Raw genomic sequence first — 16,403 nt, forward strand, 5'->3', positions numbered from 1 at the left:
GTCTTATCTAGAGAAACCATCGGACATTTTCTAAAAAAATAAATAAAATTATATAATTTTTAACCACAAATGCTCGTCTTGCACTGCTCTGTGATGCTCCACGCATGACACAATCATGTTGGAAAGGGTGAAAAACTCCATCTCATTTTCTCCTCCAACTTCAAAATCATCCGACATCGTTGTTTTACCTTTTTTAGTAAAGGCTGTTTGACTTAGTCTTTGTAGACACTGGATCGGTACTTCCGCCTACGTCACGCGTGATCTTTCCAACATGATTACGTCATGCGTGGAGCATCACAGAGCAGTGAAAGATGAGCATTTGTGGTTAAAAATTATATAATTTTTTTTTTTTTTCAGAAAACAACTGATGGTTTCTCTAGATAAGACTCTTATTCCTCGTCTGGGATCATGTAGAGCTCTTTGAAGCTGCACTGAAACTGACATTTGGACCTTCAACCCGTTGAACCCCAGTGAAGTCCACTATATGGAGAAAAATCCTGGAATGTTTTCCTCAAAAACCTTCATTTTTTTTCGACTGAAGAAAGAAAGACATGAACATCTTGGATGACATGAAGGTGAGTAAATTTCAGGAAATTTGAATTCTGAACTGAACTAATCCTTTGAAGTAAAGATTTGAATTTTCCATTCGGTGGGTTGAAATGGACCTCATAATTCTTTTTTAGAAACTGGAATTGGACCAGATGTAACATTCAAAATGAAACATTTGAAAGGATCCCAGCAGTGAGGACATAAACCGTAGCTTTATTTGAAAAGCTTGTTCCATTTCATAAATATGTATATTTCGTGCCAGAAGTCCTGTGAGCACACATTATTCATGTGCAGATGTGAGAGGGAAGCAGAACCGTGTTCATCTGCTCTTCACTGATCCACGTTCTTGACTCGCAGTACCACAGGCACGGAGGTGCAGGGGATCATGCCCAAGTCAGTAATCACAAGGTCCACAAAGTCTGGTGGCGTCACGTCATACACCAAGTTCAGAAGCCCCAGTGATTTAACAGTCTGCCAATTCTCTAGATGGGTCTTCCCATTTCTGGTCACAATCAGGTCATCAGGGTCATCTGCAAAAATACATTACGTTTTTTTTTTTTTTTTGTAAATGACTCTAAATGTTAGTAACAAAAATAATAATTTAAAAATACCTAATTCATTGGATACAAAAGAGTCCGTCTGCACTCGTTCACAGAACTTGTAGGTCTCACAGCAGACCAGCACTGGTACATTGTAGGCCTTCGCTACCAGAGCAATCTGGGAAGTTCCCACACGTGACATCACATATCCATTGGCAAGAAGTGCATGGGCACCAAGAAATACCTTAGATACCTGGAAACAAGAGTGCAGAGTCCAAGTACTGATTCAGCATTCACTGAAACAACATAAAAGCCAGTTAACTGTAGTACACTATTCAAAAGTTAGTGGTCTGTAAGACAGAAACATTTCTATTTTAAATAAATGCTGATCTTTTGAACTTTATATTCAAAGAATCCTGAAAAAATGTAAAATTTCAACATTAGCTGTTTCCATTTAAAGTTGTGCTTTTGTGTGCAAAATTGGAACTTTTGCGAATAAAGCAGCGCTTCCATCTTGTGTTCATGAAAACAAAAGCATCACTTTCTGGGTAACTGGTGCAAAATATCAGTAATAAAAATGGAAGTTGCTGCCATCGGGATCTTTTTTTTCCTACATCATAAATGAGTTGCGTCTCAAAGCGGCAGATGAAATGAAATAATCGCTGTCATGTTCCCTTGCGTTCGGATGCTGGTGTTTGCGAACACAATCATGCGAGACATTTCTTATACCCAATCATTTTGGTGACAGACTTTGGCTCGGGTGTTTCAGAATGATCAAACCATAATTTGAGATGCTGTGATGTGATTGGTCCGCTGGTTAGTCCAGTTATCCAATCACATCCTCTGTTAAGGCAAAGTCACACTAATTTTGTGTTGCACTTCGAGGGATTTATTTCTAAAGGCGGGTGCACACTGTGCGATTTTGGCAACGATTTGGTCGTCTAATTTTGAGAATCCTAAAAGATTCCTATAATGCTAGGCAAAAATCTGTAGTCTTTGATCGCTAGTTTGACGTTCACCGACAGCCGATTAATGGCCGTTGCGATCAAATTTTACTTCCGACGAAATTTTGGCAGTGTCAGAAGATTTGGTGCACAGTCCTGCAGTGTGACTTCTCCTACGACAAACGTCAAATTGTCTTTGTTACAAGCCGTGATCAAAATTAACACTAGAGATGTCTTTGTTAGTCACCATTTCAGTCCTGTGTGTAATGCAGCTCACTGTCACCGAACACGTGTGGGTTGATGATTTAAAACTTCTGAAGTTTTCATGTCGGATAAAAAAATGTATCCATCTCAATTGAGTGCATACGGTTTTTTTGCGCTTTTTGGCATTTCCATCCAGCATTTTTTTATGCAAAATCCCAAAATGTGCATAAAAATAGGCGGATGGAAACAGCTTCTGATAATAAGAAAATTCTTTTTATTAGAATGATTTCTGAAGGATCATGTGACACTGAAGACTGGAGTAATGATGCTGAAAATTCAGCTTTGATCACAGGAATAAATTACATTTTAAAATATTAAATTAGTAAACAGTTCTTTTAAATTGTAAAGAATATTTGACAATATTGCAGTTTTTACTGTATATTTGATAAAAAAAATTTTCAAATACTTTAACGGTAATGTATATTTAGTTTAACCCTAAAACTGGCAACGTATCCTGTGGGATACAAACATTTGAGAGGCTGTGCAGCGAGTCAGGGAAAGTTTAGGTCTCATTTCTTGGTTTCATGTTGAAAGGGTGTTTGTTATGAATATTTAGATATTGACTTTGTTCATAATTTTTTTGTTTACCTTACAGGCAGCATTTAAAAACAGCATGACCCCCTGTAGTGGGAAATCTATTCACCTTCTTATAAAAGTTAATATATTTCACATATTTACAATATTTGGAGGGGACTTCCATGTTTAAAAAGTTGTTGTTGAGTGTTAGCTTATTACGTTTATGTTGAAATTTTATTAATTTAATTGATACATTTTTCATAATCTGCCTGAAAATGTTTGTATCCCACAGGATACGTTGCCAGTTTAGGGGTATAAATCAGCTGAAAACAGATTTTTTACTCATAAATCTTTAATATTTTTTATAAAGTAAATGTAAGATAAAAACAAAATGTAAACAAAAACAAAAAACTTGTATATAACTATAGTGCATGTTTTTTGTTGTGTTGTTGTTGAGCATCATATTTATACGTCATGCTTTTATAGCTCATAGGCCTATATGCAATTTTTTGCAAATCAATGATAAATGGGAGATGGACAAATAAATGTTCCTGTTGTGTCATATTTGGCATTTACATTAACATGTAACAATGTAAAGAGTAGTTTATTAGTATTGTAAATAGTAATTTTTTAACATTAAAAAATGGTGTATGGATATGAATAATCAAATTGCTTCAGCACAGTAAATTTTTGTCTTACATTTACTTTATTAGAACTATCAAACAGTGTACAGAAGGCATGAAGGAGATTGTGTATAACAGGGTTTTCAGCTAAGATTTGTTCATATTGATAATTTATTTGCCCTAGAATTTTGCGTATTAAATATGATACAGTAGATAAATATATTAATAAATAGGCATTATACTTATTGTTCAACAGAATTTTACAAAGAATGTTATGAGAGAATAAATGTTTTAAAATTTGCATTGCCAAATAAGCATTATTTTTTCAATTAATTTATACAGCCAAAGGGGTGACGTATCCTGGAGATACAAATATTAAAATAAAATAAAAAAGTTTTCATGAAAAAGAAAAAGAAATCATGAAAATGTGTTATGTATGTCCTAATTAGATGGAAAATAGCAATACATTATTTTTTCTGATTTCTCTTTGCCCTTGTTAGGGCTAGTATGAAATTTATCTTTGTTGCATTAACTTAAATGAGTTTTCAATATAAATTAATTTATCACTTATTCATAAATATTGTTTATCACTTATTGTTCATCAGAATATGTTACAAAGAATGTTTATTATAAGTTATTAGAGAATAAAATGTTTTGAAATTGTTTAAAATGTTGTAAAAACTGTTTTCAGTCAATTTATACCCCTAAACTGGCAACGTATTAAAAGTTAAATTAAAAGTCATATTTTGAAAAAAATGATAAAGCTGTCCCAATAAGATGGAAAATAGCAATAAATTAATTTTCTGATGTCTCTTTATGGTCTTGCCATTTTTAGGGTTAACATTATATAACGTAAAAACATTCAGAACCTCAACAGTACCATATAATTATTTGAAATAAAACCATACTAGCAATCTAAGGCCCTGTTTCCTCCTGGTATTAAGATGCGTTTTGGTCGATCGGATCACGAGTAGACGAGGGAGACACGTTCCCGTTTATACCTGCTGTTTAAATCCGTCACTTTCAACCACTTCTGTCCTGATTTCTTTGAGGAGAGGGTCTATGGGTGGGTAAATTTATGGGGTTTTTTTTGTTTTGTTTTTTAGATCTTTTGATCTAATGGACATTAGCTCATGCAATTTACAAATATAAAAAGCCGAACGCTGTGAGTGTGTGTTAGAAATCAGGAATGGTGAGAGAACATTGTGCTTGGTACGTTTTCCGTCTTTAAACCAAACTTGAGTCTTCAGACGATAAAGTTTAAATCCCGTCTGGCTAGAGCTCTTCCCGTAATGTTTACGCGTTAGGTCAGCAGGAGGAGAGTAGGTGGTGTTTTGCACTGTTCAAATGCATTCGACCACATGAGCGTTTACACTATGAAAGCAATCCTGCCGAATGTGTTTTACTACCTCTGCAAGATCAAAACATTTTAGACCCTGCATTAAGTGTCTTCCACTTGTGATCCGATCGACCAAAACGCATCTTAACACCAGGTTTAAACAGGGTCATTATCAAATATATACTGAGTAGTCATCTCTGTCACCCCTTTGCTCTACTAGCACCACTGTGCATCTTTAAGAACGAAAGTACCAAACCATAATCAAGTTGTATTTTTAGCTACCGCTGATGTCACACACATAATCAATCCTTTGAAGGTACGAGCACTTTGGAAAGAAAGCACCTCACAATGAGCTAAAAATAAAATGTGCTTGCAAAAAAAATAAAAATCCCAGCAAATAAAAGGCTTTACTGAAAGGAATGACTCACTTCAGGCAGGATGTAGGACAAGGCAGATATGAGCACATAAGTACATCGGATGCCTTTCTTCACCAGACGCCTCAGCGCCTCTCGGCCCTCCAGCCTGGGCCGACTATCCACGACTATGACTCTGAACTTTCTCTCTTTCTCAAAAGCTTTGCACAGAATGTGATTGACGAGTGAAGAGCTGGAAAAAGACAAGAAAGGCACTTCTGAAAGCATTAATCCAGACTATTACAGGATTACGACAACTCAGTCTTAAAAATCTTACCAGCCATAAACAAGAATGACGTCTCCATCACTTATCTTCTCAATAGCATACTTCGAAATGGCTTCAGAAGCCAAAACGATCTTCTCATTTACGTAACTATCAATACATTCCTGCAGTTTTCTTTTTGCCTGTTGAGAAAACGCTGCTTTTAGAAACTCAGCACTGAATATGAATGTCTCTGAAGTGACTCTGAACACTCTTACCTCCTCTTCTTTGCATTGACTGGATATATTTGAAATTTCCTTCTTGATGTACTTGATGGCGTTGCCCATGCTGGCTGAAAGAGGCCGACACTGGCTGAGAAAACTGTAGGAGGATTGGCAGTGTCTGTCAAATATCCGTTTCCAAGTAAGAGTTCAAATTAAATAATCTACATCTGAACATCAATTTTCAGTAAGTAAACCTGATATAGGGTGACAGCTTGTTCACAAGGTCCCTTGACAACTCCTCGTTCGGAGGTGTGCTATAGTCTTGAATAACCTATTAAATGATTTCTGATTAATTAAATCCAAACGTTAAGAGCTTTTAAGCAATTGTATGGGTTTTTATTATGAATTACCTGTTTGAAGGCATGTAGTAGGGCCACGGATCGAGCATTGGATCCTGCTATGATGCCCTGAGAGTACTGCAGACCCAACCGAACAATGGATGGGTGAATGACCGTGGCAGGGATGCTACAAAACAAACCATATCAAACAATACAGGTCAAACTACTCTTTCATTTAGGCTATACATACTTCATTTTAAGGATGTACCGGTATTAAAATTTTGGCCGATACTGATAATTCTTTATATTTGATAACTGATATATTGGCCGATAAATCTAAATCCAAATGTTTATATAATATTTGAGAGCCTGATTACAAAAACAAAAGTTTCACCATCAATGTCCAAAGCACACAATTATAATGTTCTTAGGGCTGGGTAAAAAAAAATAAATAAATAAAAAAAATAATCGATTCTCATTTTTACGAACCGATATCGATTCTTAAATCCCAAGAATCGATTAGTCTAGTCTGTTTTCAGTTGATGAATGAGCAGAATATGTAGCGCCTCCCATCCAATAAATCGAAATAATCTTTGTGCTTTGCTACTTTTGATATGAAGTAAAGTCTCAGATTTCAAATGACGTCCATCTTATTATGAGATTCAAAAAATAAATGCCGCTGTTTAATGTGGCGTGACAGATCGCTTTAGCGCCTCAGTTAAAGAGATCATCATGTGATCATCCTCTCCTCCGCTTTAATACCAGTTACAGCGAAATAAACATGCATGAACATCTGAAGGTATGTTAAAATATACAGTTCAACTTACCGAAATCCATATCATGTCTCGTGAAATCGCTCAATCAGTGTTTCAACTTCGGAAAGACTCAATAAAACAGCTTGTAAACAATGTCACGTAACGTCACATTTACCTCAGAAAAACATATTCAGTGACCATAAACTCATTAGTCAGATAGAAAAGTGCTCTAGAAAGCAGCATTCTGATAAATATAGTTATGCACCGTTACATATTCATTATAATTTTTAATGTTCTTCCATATTTAATGCATGTTTGAATAAATCAGTTATGACAGCCACGATTTAAATGTTTATATTTCAAAAAAACAAATTGGAGTATGATTATGATTAGGGATGCCACAATTCTCAATATAATATTGAACCGTTCGGTACGACATCCACAGTTCAATACGCGCTTGTGAATTGCGTTTTTTTCGGTTTTACGTTTAAATAATTTATGTGCGTTTTATTTCTCTCCGAATTGACTGTTTGTGTGTGCCTGTAAGTCTACGAGTACTCCTCCCCGTGAGTAAATATTCAATCACTATGCTCTAAAGTTAGGGGGCGCTGAACCTTCATTCCACACTTTAACATGGCGAGCGGCGGGGAAGTGAGGCTACAGTACGAGGAAGCGCCAGCGTCTTTCAAATCCGTGGTGTGGAGACATTTCGGTTTTGCCGTTGAGTATAATCAAAGACTATAGAATAACACAAGACGCGTCACTCGTATTGTTTTGAATGGGAGAAAGTGAAACGCGCAATATGGTGGAATAAGTCCCGCCTTCTAAATAAGAGCCAATCGCTGACTGATAAAGTCATCGCGTCACTGCAGCGGCCGTTAGAAGCACCGGTTTCTATAGAAACAGCCAGACGAGTGTCTCCGAAATGAGGCACAAGAGACGCGCATTTAGGTCTGCGCATGCGCATTAGCTTGATCCAGCCTGAAAAGTACAGATTTTTTGTCATGATTCCAGCGTTTGAGAAAAAAAATAAAATAAAATGAGGCAGTTGTTGTCAGATTTTATTGGTGATTTCAAATATTAAATTTAATCGAAAGCTTGGTAAACAGCTTTGGAGAATTTGTTTGTACAGTTTGTACATGGGCTACCAACAGCTGTGAGATGTCAGTGTTAATTTTAAAATAAAAAATTATTTTATATTATACAATACACTAGAAACTAGTGGACTTTTCTTTGCTTTTAAATAAAATAAAGGAGTATTGCAATAAATCGTTTTTACTTTTTCTACTAACCTCTTACTGTTCCTATTGCCTAAGCATAGAATAACAAACTGAACCGAACCGAAAACCGTGGTTAAAAAACCGAGGTATGTATTGAACCGTGGGCTAACTGTATTGTTGCATCCCTAATTATGATTATGTAATTCTAAACTTTATTTATAATAAAAACATAATTGAATATAATTTAAGTGTTTGTATATAAATACGTTAATTTTAACCTTCAGTATTATTATAGTAGTACCAACTGCATTAGTTGAGAGATTTTTTTCCTCTAGAAAATATTCCATGTACTGTAACTGAAATACTACATCCAAAATAATCAATATCGAATCGAAAGCATGTGAATAGTAATCGAAATGAATCGTGAAAACTGTGTCAATACCCAGCCCTAAATGTTCTCCTTATAATTTTATAGCTTATATGACAGACTTGCGCTGCACATGTTGAACTTCACTGTGTTTTCCTTTTTGAAGTGATTTCAATCATATTTCAGAACCATCATGGTGGACAGTGCGTATCTGAAGAGTCTCAACTGAAGGAAATAATCCATTATTTATCGGCTTCAATATATCGGCCAAATTGTCTTATCTGGCCGATAACGATAACATTAAAATGAACATATCGGCCGATACCGATATGGTGGCCGATATATAAAGCATCCCTGCTGAATTTCTAATACGTCTATCCCAAAAATAAATAAATAAATGTAATTGTAAAAGCATGCATGTATTTTTTCGACTGAGGTCCACTTATAAAGTTAGTACGTTTTTATGCCATATTGTGTCATGACTATTTCCAACCGCTCTCTGAGATCGACAATTAAATGTCCTAAAGTTGTTTTTGAAGCTTAGATTCAATTAATAAAAAAACAAAAACATTTTCAATTCATCAAATAATCCTGAAAAGAAATTTTATCATGATTTTACACAAAAATATGAAGCTGTTTTTAACACTGATAATAAACAGAAATGTTTTTTGAGCATCAAATCATCATATTAGAATGATTGCTTAAGGATCATGTGACTCTGAAGACTGGAGTAATGATGCTGAAAATTCAGCTTTGATCACAGGAATAAATTACACTTTACTATATATTCACATAGAAAACACTCTTAATAAATTGTAATAATAGTATTTTTAATCAAATAAATGCAGCCTTGGTGAACATAAGACACTTCTTTCAAAGACTTTTTAAAAATAATGACTTTTGTCAAAGGATAAAAATGAGATTTCCCCTTATATGAAATTATAGTAAGTAGAAAATAGGGTTGGGCCGATAGACAATGCCATCATCCATCACTGATGCTGACATTGAGCTGGCACCGTGATTCAAACCAAACCACTGAAATTCAAATGGCGGATCATGTTTCCATCCGGACCACGCGTCAAAACAGTTGTGTGGATCACACCACAAGCGCTCAGGGTCATTTGTGATACATTACAGTACCTGATTTGCTGGGTTGGAGGGTTTTTTCGGCTGTACTGGTGTAGATGGGAAAACAGGCTGACCTTGTAGCCATAATCGGACCTCAAAGGAACCTAAAAGAAGAGCAAACAACAGCATTCAATGTGAATATTGTGTTCCTTCAGCGACGGATGTTCTGGAGGTCACATCCTCCCTCCTCAGGTCAAGAGCTGAGGCTGCAACAGAACACATGAAGACATACGTGACGTGCACAACTGAAGAACGGCTCCACAGACCACTAAGAAAGCTTTACACTAGCGTTATAGATCTACACCTAACAAATAACAAATGAAAAATTATAATTAATCAAGAAAAAAATAATAAGCACTCGAAAGTTCACCCACATATGACATCTAGCTCATCACATGAACACAATGAAGATGATCACAATGAAATCACCTCCAACATACATTAAAAGCAAATCAGAGTCGACGACTTTCACCAAGAATAAAAATTACAAAAAGAAAAAGAAAAATTCAACAATTCACTGCACACAAAAGTGTGGAGCCAGACCTGGACTCCAGTTATATTTAAACCGCATCCCTGCCCTGACTTCTGTAACACATGGGAAGGACCGGGGTTAAAAACGCTGCAAAATGGATCTCAGAAAACACCTGGATGAATCCGTCATCCGTCATCGGGCAGTAATCAAGAGGCAAAGCGGGACAGCGTTGATCTGTCTCACCTGCTGTCTCTCAAGCTTTTTGGCCAACTTCTTCAACGCAGCGGGGTCGTCCACCTGAACGTGCTCCGGTAACCTTTTCACTACTAACAGGAAATAGAGAAAGGACATAAAAACAAGTAAAACTGATCAGTCATGCTATTTGCACTAAGATGTTATATGGACAGTTAAACACTTTATTCCCAATATTAAAGGATTAGTTCAGTTCAGAATTAAAATTTCCTAATAATTTACTCACCCCCATGTCATCCAAGATGTTCATGTCTTTCTTTCTTCAGCTGAAAAGAAATTAAAGTTTTTGATGAAAACATTCCAGGATTTTTCTCCTCATAGTAGACTTCAATGGGCACCAAACAGTTGAAGGTCAAAATTAGTTTCACTGCAGCTTCAAATTGTTCTACATGATCCCAGATGAGGAATAAGGGTCTTATCTAGTGAAACCATCGCTCATTTTCTGAAAAAAATGGAAAATTATATACATTTTAACCTTAAATGCTCATCTTGAACTAGCTCTCTTCTTCTTCTCTATTTGAATTACAGCAGTGTAGATGCTGCTAAGCTTAAATACTGCCCTCCACAGGCCAAAGTTTGAACGAATGGTTATATACTATTGAACTAGCATATTTTATATAAAAAAATAGTTCAAACTTTGGCCTGTGGAGGGCAGTAATATGCTTAGCAGCATCTACACTGCTGGAATTCTAATAGAGAAGATGAAGAGAGCTAGTTCAAGATGAGCATTTAAGGTTAAAACTTATATAATTTTCAATTTTTTTCAGAAAATGAGCGATGGTTTCACTAGATAAGACTCTTATTCCTCATCTGGGATCATGTAGAACAATTTGAAGCTGCAGTGAAACTAATTTTGACCTTCAACTGTTTGGTGCCCATTGAAGTCCACTATAAGGAGAAAAATCCTGGAATGTTTTCATCAAAAACTTTAATTTCTTTTCAGCTGAAGAAAGAAAGACATGAACATCTTGGATGACATGGAGGTGAGTAAATTATCAGGAAATCTTAATTCTGAAGAGAACTAATTTGTTCGCACTTTTTTTAATATTTTCTGCATTTTTATTTAAAATAAACACCTTTTCAAAGCTGAAACGTGATGGAAAAAGGCAGAAGAATGAGCTCAGAAAAAGGCATATTCGAACTCGACAACAACCGAATGGGTTAATTTTATAATTCTGTCTGGCTGAGACAGATAATGGTGGGCGGAGTAAATACTTCCACTTGATGTAAATAAACACTACATTTTTTAGATTTAAAATGGGAAAAAAGAAAAATAGATGCAAACATTTTTTTTCGGAATGGCTGATAAAATTGGGCAATGCCCAAACTTGACAAGCCTGGAATATCCTTTTCCGTAGCACTGAATTACCTGGTTGGAGCTCATTGGGGGAAGCTTTAGGCTTGCTGGAGGTGGACTGCTGCCCCCCTTCCTTCTTGCCCTGTTTTGATGCCCGTTCTGTGTCCTGCCGTGCCCGGCGCTCCGCTCGCAGCTCTGCTTTGGTCTTCACAGGCTTCTCTGCGGCCACAAGAGATTCAGACGCAGATGCGCTTACAGGCACAGGAGCCGCTGCTGAGGTCAAAGGGCACAACAATTAAAAACACTCAAAAATAGACAATAGACTAAAAAGGCTATTAAAGGCACAATATGTAATTTTCGCCACTAGAAATCACTTATTCAAAACAAAGGCGTAGCTTGATGATGCCGTGATTTGGCAGAATCATGGGAGGTGTCGTCTTCACATCTACAACCGGTGAAAAAGAATCGGACAGGACTCGGGCAGAAATCATATTTATGGATGAACTAATGTATTAAAGATTTATTAACATTACTGTAATATGAAGCAGGGTGTGTCTGAAATCCGAGCAGAACGAGGCCGCTGGAGCGATCGCTAATGAGAGACGAGTGCGACGCCCTCGAGAGCGGCAGAACTTTTATTACGCCACAGTCACCGCTTCTGCTTCTTCCGGTCAAGCGTATGTGAGGTAACGCAGCACTGTTTATCATATTAGATACATTTGAGAGTGTTGAAAATGATGTTATAATGTGTTCGTTCAGCAGCTGCTATAAGACACTTGTTGCATCAATCTGCAGTGAGCTAGATCGGTATTAGTCAGGGTAAAGCATGGTACTCATGGTAAATCGAGAAAATGATATTCAAACAATAAGACTAAACGTGTTGAGCTATATAACATGACTAGTTTTCTGTCGATGAATGTATCCTAACAGTTGCTCACCTGTCTAATAAAACACATAATATATTAAAGCGTCTTTAGTGTTTCCATGGTTTCTACAAAATAAAACTGGAAATCGAGGGTAACGCGGGTATGATGTCATTGATAGGAGACGCACGGACATAGTCCGTGATTAAAATCGCTTATTTCTCTGGATTTAAACATTCTAGGAAACATCTGGGATAATGTAAGTACACAAGTCAACAAAATATATAACACTGTTCTAGTGGTTTTGGGGATATTTTAATCCAAAAATCTTACATATTGTGCCTTTAAAGACTATTTAAAGGGTTAGTTCACCCAGAAATTAAAATAATGTCATTTATTACTCACCCTCATGTCGTTCCACACCTGTAAGACCTTCATTAATCTTCAGAACACAAATTAAGATATTTTTGTTGAAATTCGATGGCTCAGTGAGGCCTGAGCAATGACATTTCCTCTCTCAAGATCCATTAATGTACTAAAAACATATTTAAATCAGTTCATGTGAGTACAGTGGTTCAACATTAATATTATAAAGCAATGAGAATATTTTTGGTGCACCAAAAAAACAAAATAACGACTTATTTAGTGATGGCCGAATTCAAAACACTGCTTCAGGAAGCTTTGGAGCATCAGCGTGTCGAATCATGATTCAGGTCAGCTGAAATCACGTGACTTTGGCGCTCCGAACAGATGATTCAATACACTGATTCATTTATGATCCGAAGCTTCCTGAAGCAGTGTTTTGAAATCGGCCATCACTAAATTAGTCGTTATTTAGTTTTGTTGGCGCACCAAAAATATTCTCGTTGCTTTATAATATTAATATTGAACCACTGTACTCACATGAACTGATTTAAATATGTTTTTAGTACATTAATGGATCTTGAGAGAGGAAATGTCATTGCTCCCTATGCAGGCCTCACTGAGTCATCAGATTTCATCAAAAATATCTTAATTTGTGTTCTGAAGATGAACGAAGGTCTTATGGGTGTGGAACGACATGAGAGTGAATAATAAATGACAGAATTGTCATTTTTGGGTGAAATAACCCTTTAAGCTAAGAAATAAAAACAATGACAGTAAAGCATATAGTATAAAAAAATAATAATTTGCATTTGCCTGTTGTTAACTCCATCCTCACTTAACCATAGCCAACTGTAAATATTAATCTAGTCTCAATCAGAGAGAAAAATACCAATACAAACATAAATAAATGTAAATAAATAACTTAAATTAGTTTTAATAAACTTCATGCTGCAGTTAAACAGTTTTAAGCGCAGTGACTGAAGTACCTTTATGTGTCGGGCTCTGAGTGACCGGCTTTGATGGAGCTTGAACAGATGCTTTCTCTTTCTCCTTCTCCTTCTCCTTCTTCTCCGGAGGACCTTTGTCATCTTTTTTACTCTTTTTATGTTGCTTCTTCTCTTTCCTAAGACGCTGCTTCTCTTCTTTGGTCAGTTCCTTACCTTCAGTCTACAGATGAAAACAGAGAGGAATCACAGTCTGCATGGGCTGAGCTTGAGCATCTAAACTGAGAATGTGGCTATGATGCACAAAATGCTGTCCAGGTAGACAGATCACTAGGTTTTGAGACACAGCCAAATCAGCTATGAATATTGTGAAATTATATAACATTAAAATAAAGACTTGACCTACCTTCGCTCGTACAATTTCGTGCAACTTGCCATCTTCACCTATGATTTAAAACGGATCCAGTGTTAAAATTGTCCTGTATTTGCACAGAAGCTAGTGCTAGAAGATTTGCAGTGTTATTTCATCATGCTGCTTCACTCGATTTATACAAACTAATTAATGTCGCATCAAGATTCAGTTAATCTTGCAAACGCACAGTAGGAATACATGCAAACCACAGGGAACATCGTGATCGTGTCTCTATAGTCAGATTTTAACACATGTTCAGAATGACAAACACTGCATGATGTAATTTCCAGTGCTCATGTGAAGTCAGCAGTGTCACGGCAGAGGCGATCCGCGCGTCTCCAGCGCGCACACGAGTCTCTGTGAACACTTTAAACCGCTGCTCATGAACGTGTTTGACTCAGTAACAGCACACGTACAAATAAAGCTCAAATCTGTATTTTTTACCTATAGCATGATTGATGCTGTCAACCTGTCTGCCTTCCGAATCCGCCATGTTTCACTTCTTCGTGACTTGTCGCTGGTAATCTGATGTGGAAAGCAGTCGGGAGGAATTACACCGCCCTCTAGCGGTTCACACGAGTGAGCTGACTTTATATGTGTAATGTATGAATGTGTGCATTATTAATTTATTTTTTACAATAAACACTATGTAAGTTAAATGTAACCAAGGCTACATTTATTTAATTAAAAATACAGTAAAAAACAGTAATATTGTGAAATATTATTACAATTTAAAACTTTTGAACGGTAGTGTATAATGCTACAGAAGCTTTGTATTTCAGATAAATGCTGTTCTTTTGAACTTTCTATTCATCAAATAATCCTGAAAAAAAAAGTACACAACTGTTTTCAACATTGAAAATAATCATAAATGTTTATTGAGCAGCAGATCAGCATATTAGAATGATTTCTGAAGGATCATGTGACACTGAAGACTGGAGTAATGATGCTGAAAATTCAGCTTTGCATCACAGGAATAAATTACATTGTCAAATATATTTAAATAGTACACAGTTATTTTAAATTGTAATAATATTTCACAATATTACTGTTTTTTACTGTATTTTTAATTAAATAAATGTAGCCTTGGTGAGCAGACGAAACTTCTTTTAAAAACATTAAAAGTCTTAGTGGTTCCAAACTTTTGGACTGTACTGTATGTATATATATATATATATATATATATATATATATATATATATATATATATATATATATATATATATATATATATATATATATACACACATTCATGCAACTTATATAGTATATACAGTTGCAGAAAATGTGAATAATTTTAACAAAATAAAGGACATAATACAAAATGCATGTTATTTTTTATTTAGTACTCTCCTGAGTAAGATATTTTAACTGAATTTAAGGTAGCTAACTAAATGATTAAATGACTAAATGATTGAATATAAACTTTCATTTAAGAGTATTAAGTATTGAATTGATTTTCTAAAATCACAAAGTATAACGTCTATACACCACAGAGTCTATTTTTATACCCAACGTATTCCCTGAGATACAAACATTTACAGACAGATTATGAAAAATGTAAAAATTAACGTAATAAGATCATGTTTAACAACTTTTTATACATAAGTCCCCTCCAAATATTGTAAATAGGCTATGTAAAATATATCAACTTTATATCTGAAGTTGAGTAGATTTCCCACTACAGGTGGTCATGTTGTTTTAAAATACTGCTTGTGAGCTAAATAAATTATATATGAACAAAGTCACCAGATCTAAATATTCCCTTTCAAAAATGAAACCAAGAAATGAGACACTTTCACTGTCGCTCCCCACAGCCTCTCAAACGAGATAAACCCTTTTTTAAGGTTAAATAGACAGAGCACATTCGCTTACAGCAGCAACAACAAGCTCTTATAATGTTATATATAATAAATAAATAATAATAAAAAATGTTGTTGTCAGAAGTGGGATTCGAACCCACGCCTCCAGGGGAGACTGCGACCTGAACGCAGCGCCTTAGACCGCTCGGCCATCCTGACATACGTTGCAATCTTGCGTCATCACGTAAATAGTAATAACACCGTAATTACATTGTAACAGCAGCATTTGTCGTTTTTAGTAACGTTTTAGGCTTTAAAATATTGTTGTTTGTGAATTTAATTGTGAATTAAATGGTGTATTAAAATACCATTAAGGATGTTTGCTGTAAAATCTTTACAAATTATCAATAACTTGTAAATATGAATAACTTATGAAGATTTTACAGTAACTTACAGTAAACATTCTTAATGAAAAACACAGTCACAAACAACACTATTTTAATGCACAAAACATTACTAAAACGACAAAACGTGAAGAACACCTACTTAACCAAAGGCAAATAAACTCTGTTAA

General features: G+C 35.6%; 1 protein-coding gene and 1 non-coding gene across 4 annotated transcripts; both read right to left on the bottom strand.

Moving 5' to 3' along the window:
- Nucleotides 1-741: 741 nt before the first annotated feature.
- Nucleotides 742-14,595, bottom strand: eif2b4 (eukaryotic translation initiation factor 2B, subunit 4 delta). Of its 3 annotated transcripts, none has more exons than XM_048208385.1 (13): nucleotides 14,472-14,595; nucleotides 14,022-14,059; nucleotides 13,658-13,838; nucleotides 11,515-11,712; nucleotides 10,137-10,219; nucleotides 9,434-9,525; nucleotides 6,024-6,138; nucleotides 5,868-5,944; nucleotides 5,668-5,770; nucleotides 5,465-5,592; nucleotides 5,203-5,380; nucleotides 1,161-1,341; nucleotides 742-1,079 (listed from the first exon to the last, which is right to left on the bottom strand). In XM_048208385.1, the coding sequence occupies exons 1-13, from the start codon at nucleotides 14,518-14,520 to the stop codon at nucleotides 880-882; spliced, it is 1,623 nt and encodes a 540-aa protein (XP_048064342.1). In that variant the 5' UTR covers nucleotides 14,521-14,595; the 3' UTR covers nucleotides 742-879. The 3 variants fall into 3 exon arrangements, with proteins under 3 accessions (XP_048064342.1, XP_048064343.1, XP_048064341.1); XM_048208386.1 differs by having other exon boundaries at nucleotides 10,137-10,216; nucleotides 11,515-11,715; XM_048208384.1 differs by having other exon boundaries at nucleotides 11,515-11,715; nucleotides 14,472-14,594.
- A 1,370-nt stretch (nucleotides 14,596-15,965) lies between these two features.
- On the bottom strand, nucleotides 15,966-16,048 carry trnal-cag. The gene has a single exon. It is a non-coding gene; the product is annotated as a tRNA-Leu (tRNA).
- Nucleotides 16,049-16,403: the final 355 nt, after the last annotated feature.

The sequence above is a fragment of the Megalobrama amblycephala genome, linkage group LG11 (genome assembly GCF_018812025.1).
Source record: "Megalobrama amblycephala isolate DHTTF-2021 linkage group LG11, ASM1881202v1, whole genome shotgun sequence".
Taxonomy (NCBI): domain Eukaryota; kingdom Metazoa; phylum Chordata; class Actinopteri; order Cypriniformes; family Xenocyprididae; genus Megalobrama; species Megalobrama amblycephala.